General features: G+C 42.8%; 1 protein-coding gene across 6 annotated transcripts in view; it reads left to right on the top strand.

The window, feature by feature from the left end:
* ptprt (protein tyrosine phosphatase receptor type T) overlaps positions 1-5,000 on the top strand; it is a gene marked incomplete at both ends in the record, with an annotated part of 224,076 nt that overhangs the window by 78,942 nt on the left and 140,134 nt on the right. For all 6 annotated transcript variants that reach the window (XM_084463779.1, XM_084463778.1, XM_084463777.1 and 3 more), the window contains one exon: positions 1,644-1,804. In XM_084463779.1, coding sequence (XP_084319905.1) covers positions 1,644-1,804 — 161 coding nt within the window. Of the gene's footprint in view, positions 1-1,643; positions 1,805-5,000 lie in introns of those variants that run through there.

The following is a 5,000-nucleotide window of genomic DNA, read 5'->3' as shown; positions in this document are numbered from 1 at the left end:
CTCAATCTCTCCTTATTTCCCCACTTTCTCTCTCTGTCTCTCATGCTGAAATAGCTTCCATCTCTCTCTCCCTCTCATCCTAAATACTCTCACTCTTCCCACCTCTCTTCCAATATACTCTCTCCCTTTATTTTTCTCTCTGTAATGTTGTATGTTTCTGTCTCTCTCTATCTCTCACTCTAAGCTTTCCTTAATACTCTCTCTCCTCCCCTCTTTTGACGTGGTGTGAAGCCAGAGTTCCCCCAGACCATAATAGCTCCGTCCTGGGCAGTTAAACCACAGAGTAAAACACAATTGGAGCATAAAGAGACCCCCCTCTCGTGTTTAGACGCTCAGATTTACCACGGCGGTCGGGCAAACCCCCGGATGACTCCACCACTTCATCTCCAGTCAGGAACAAAGAGCAGATTAAAACAACATCACCAACGACCACCAAGATAGCCAAATGAGCTAACTGTAGCAGTTAGCTGATGTGTAGCCTACTAGAATAAACAGCTGATGTACAATCTATGTTTTATATGACCATACAATTTCACATGTCTTTGACACTTTGAGCTACACTATAGATGGATTGATACTATTATCTTCAGTTAATTATCTTTTGTTATCTATATATTGGCTTTAAATTGAAACATACAAATGCATATTACACAATGGTCGTCGTCAAAACGACGTTAGACCAGATAAAAGTATTATCTATAGAACATTTAGGATATGAAACATTTATCTGAAAATGTCCTGCAATGACAATCAAATAAATGTTACTTTATTTTGCATACATATATATATTTTTTTTTTTACTTATTCCCCTAACTAATAACATGCATATCTTTATCTCAAATGATGACAGTAGCTGTATTGAGCCATAGAGAAGACCCGCTCCCAGAATCTGTCTCAACCTAACCTCATTAAACCGTCAAATAAACACTTAAATTGGCAATGACATTGTATTATACCATGGTATGGTAGAATACTGCCCAAGGAGAACAACCATGCTCCTGAAATTATGTCATTTTTCTTGTCTGATCGCAAGCAAAACGGTACAATTATTGGAGACTTTCCATACAAACTAATGTAGTATGCAAAAAAATACTGCCTTGTAAATAGATTGGAGCAAAAATGATGTAGCTTAACTGCAAACTGCAATTGCATGGTGGGGTAAAGTCACCTACATCTCATATTTGAAAGTGTAGCAACTATCCAGACTGCTATCGTTGACTGAAAAGGGTCTATAGATACAGATAACACAACATATACATAATATAAAAAACACAAAGCATGTTCTACAATATTTTTGCTATACAGGATATGTAATCATCCACAGTGACTCATTTTGCTAGACGTGAGCTCCTCAAAGAAAGGAAAATAAACACTCTCTCTCCCTGTGTCTGTTCGTCCTCACTCCATCTCTCATTGTTTGTATTATTTGGAGATTTCTCTCCTGTTCTGGGTCAAAGCTGGGACTGTGGTTGTGTTGCAAGGTGATGGAGAGTCTTTCTTTCCTTTGAAAAAAGGGAGAGACAACCATTTTGTATCAAAATGAATTTAGGTTTTTGGGGAATGGCCAATGACCTCATTGTTGACTGACCTGAGGTTCCTGTTATAGTGAGCAGAAATTCTTATTCCCTCCCTCCCTCCCCCAGGCTCCTTCATGGTGGTGAATGCGTCAGGGCGGGCTTCCGGCCAGAAAGCCCACCTCTACATGCCCACTCTGAAGGAGAACGACACCCACTGCATCGACTTCCTGTACTCGCTGTCCAGTCGGGACGGAGCCAGCCCAGGGACGCTCAATGTCTACATCAAGGTAACCTCTTCCAGCTGACTAGCACCTTTAGCCTCCATTTGGTTGTTCCATGATGCATTCAACATGACCCTGTTGACGAAAAATCTCTTATAATAGCGATTTGAACAGTTCAATGGCTGTGAGATTGTGCTTCAACAAAAATATTTTTTCTCTGCCCAAACTGATTGAAACGTTTGCATGAGAGATTTCAAAAACGCTGCCAGATGGAGGTGACATTCAATGCATTCAATCTAGATCGACTTGTGACAGAGTCACTGCGCCGCAGTATCTACGGGTGTCACATGCTAATTTATCTGAGATGTCCAAAACTTTGAAGGTCCAGGTTTTGTGCCGTTTTATGGAAGAAATCTGTCTCATCGGATTTTGAAAATAAAAAGCCATTGAATTTTAAGCACTGAATATGTATGCATTGAAATAACATATCCGATTTTTTTTCTTATGAATTTAACTAAATATTCAAAGTTAAAAAATGCAATAGTCTTAATTCACATTCAAAATGCTATGTATTCATTTCAACTTAAATATTTTCAACGTCCCCAAATTCAACATGCAAAATTCAATGTACGAAATTCAGCGTTAACATCGGGGTACCCAAGGAAGAGCAATCGATCCTAGATGCTAGATCGTGGTCAAGCAAGGAGAGCGAGCAGGTGTTACACTGAATTCTGCGACCCACCGAAAAGTGTGACCCCAGGGAGCGCTGTTGCACATTTTCTACAACATGCACGAGTTTGAAGCGTAGACAGGTATCAGGCATGAAGTGGTTCACGTGCGGAAACTTGCACAAGCTTAAAATGTAACGTTTGTATCGTCATCAATCACTCAGAATGGGTGCATTCCGGGCAATAGCATGTTGGCTGAAACAAAACGGTTGATATGCCTCTGTGGTGGCATAACGAGCCGACAGTATTGCGCACTGAGTGGCATGATACAGATAAGAGGATGATATGAGATATGAGAATTAAAATCAGGTTGCTGTCGGCCGCTTCTTCCCGAGGCACGCCATGCTTCCACTGGAACTAGGCAGGCTGCTGCCGCTTCAGTTGCCAGTGCGCAATACTGTCGGCTCTGTGCTCTCATGCCACAGTGGGCAGCGGGCTTCAGATCACCCCAGACTCACACCAAACGTAGGCAAAGGGACCTCAGATCGCCCCAAATTGGTGCCCTAATAAATAACCCACACTCTTAACCCACTATAATTACCCTTATGCTGCATGCAAATTCAGCCAAGTCACTGCAATCACACACGCACACACATGCACACGCACACACACACACACACGCACACGCACACTTCATATACAGGCATTAGTTCATCGTTTATTAATTTATTACCTAATCGTGCTTAATAAATACATTTGATTTGATTTGATTTGATTAGCATTTTACAATCCTATTCAATGGATAGGGCGATACGGTCCACCGTCGTTGCTTCTTTTCCCATAAAAAGCTACAGTCAGGTTGATTTACCTTTGAACATTTCCTATTATAGGCTACTGTGTAAAATGCTGTTTAGAATTAACGTTTGTATCAAGAAAGAAAGACCCATCATCACAGCCGTTTTTGTTGACATGGCTAAAACCTGCTCTGCACATGCCTTCCCGCATCAGAGTCAGGTATCCAACAAGTGACACTCTTATTATTCCCGCTCGCTCTCCTTGCTTGACCGCGATCTAGCATCTGGGATCGATTGCTCTTTCTTGGGTCCCCTGGCGTTAATGCTGAATTTCGTACCTTGAATTTTGCAGCTGAATTTGGCATGTTGAATTTGGGGACGTTGAAAATATTTAAGTTGAAATTAATACATAGCATTATGAATCTGAATTTAGACATTTTACTTTTACATTTAGGGCATTTAGCAGATGCTTTTATCCAAAGCGACTTACAATACATTTGTCATAAGAAGTGAAACAATATATCGCCTTCGGTACAGTAAAGATGTTCATAGAACCAAGTGCAAGTACTAACAATCGCCAGGCTAACCCCATTCCCTGTATACAGCAGTGATAGCTAGCTACTGCAGATGCTACACAACTAAGTACATGCTACACAACATGCATCTATGACACAATTAAGCTACACAATTAAGTACAATGAATGAATACAACCTGTATTAAGTGTGTTCATCAAGTGCCAGGACATACAACAAACAATAGTGCAACAGACAAATAAGGGACTGAATGGCTATGTAAAGTCTAGGTGAACTCTGAACAGGTGGGTTTTGAGTTGTTTGCGGAAGCTGGTGAGCGACTCTGCGGTCCTGATATCAGCAGGGAGCTCCTTCCACCACTGTGGTCCCAAGATAGAGATGACTTGTGATTTAGCTGATCGACCTTTGGTTGCTCTTAGTGATGACGTCCAGACGTCCAGCTGAGGTAGTTGAGCGGAGGGATCGAGCTGGGGTGTGTGGTTTGACCAAGGCTTGGAGGTAGGCAGGGGCAGTTCGATCGACTGCCTTGTATGCCAGTACCATCATCTTGAATCTGATGCGGGCTACTACAGGGAGCCAGTGGAGGTGGCGGAAGAGGGGAGTCACATGGCAGAATTTAGGTAGTTTGAACACGAGGTGCGCTGCTACGTTCTGGATACGCTGCAAAGGTTTAATAGCAGAAACCGGAAGTCCAGCTAGGAGCGAGTTGCAGTAGTCCAGGCGGGAGATGACCAGCGCTTGGACTAGAAGCTGAGCTGCTTCCCTTGTGAGGAAGGGCCGTATCCTGCGGATGTTGTAAAGTGCAAATCTGCAGAATCGGGCCACTGCGGTGATGTTGGCGGTGCAACATAACTGGTTGTCTAGTACCACACCAAGGTTTCTGGCAGTTGGAAACGAAGATACAGTGATGTTCTCGTCAGTGACCAGTAAGTCCAAGTGTGGGCAATCTTTCCCCGGTATTAGGAGGAGCTCAGTCTTGTTGAGGTTAAGCCTCAAGTGATGGGCAGTCGTGCTGAGGTCTGCCAGACATTCAGATATGCACGTTGCAATCAGGGCTTTGTCAGAGGAGGGGAATGAGAGGAATAGCAGTGATATGAAAAACCATGTGATGTAATTACAGAGCCTAGAGATCTGGTATAGAGAGAGAACAGAAGGGGCCCCAGTACAGAGCCTTGAGGGACACCAGTGTCAAGTGTGCAAGGTTTGGACAAGGAGCCATGGGGATGTTGCATTCTTTAACTTTGAATATTTAGTTAAATTCAAAAG

Source organism: Micromesistius poutassou (genome assembly GCF_964030765.1).
Source record: "Micromesistius poutassou genome assembly, chromosome: 2".
NCBI lineage: Eukaryota > Metazoa > Chordata > Actinopteri > Gadiformes > Gadidae > Micromesistius > Micromesistius poutassou.
This window is presented reverse-complemented; position numbering and strand designations above follow the sequence as displayed.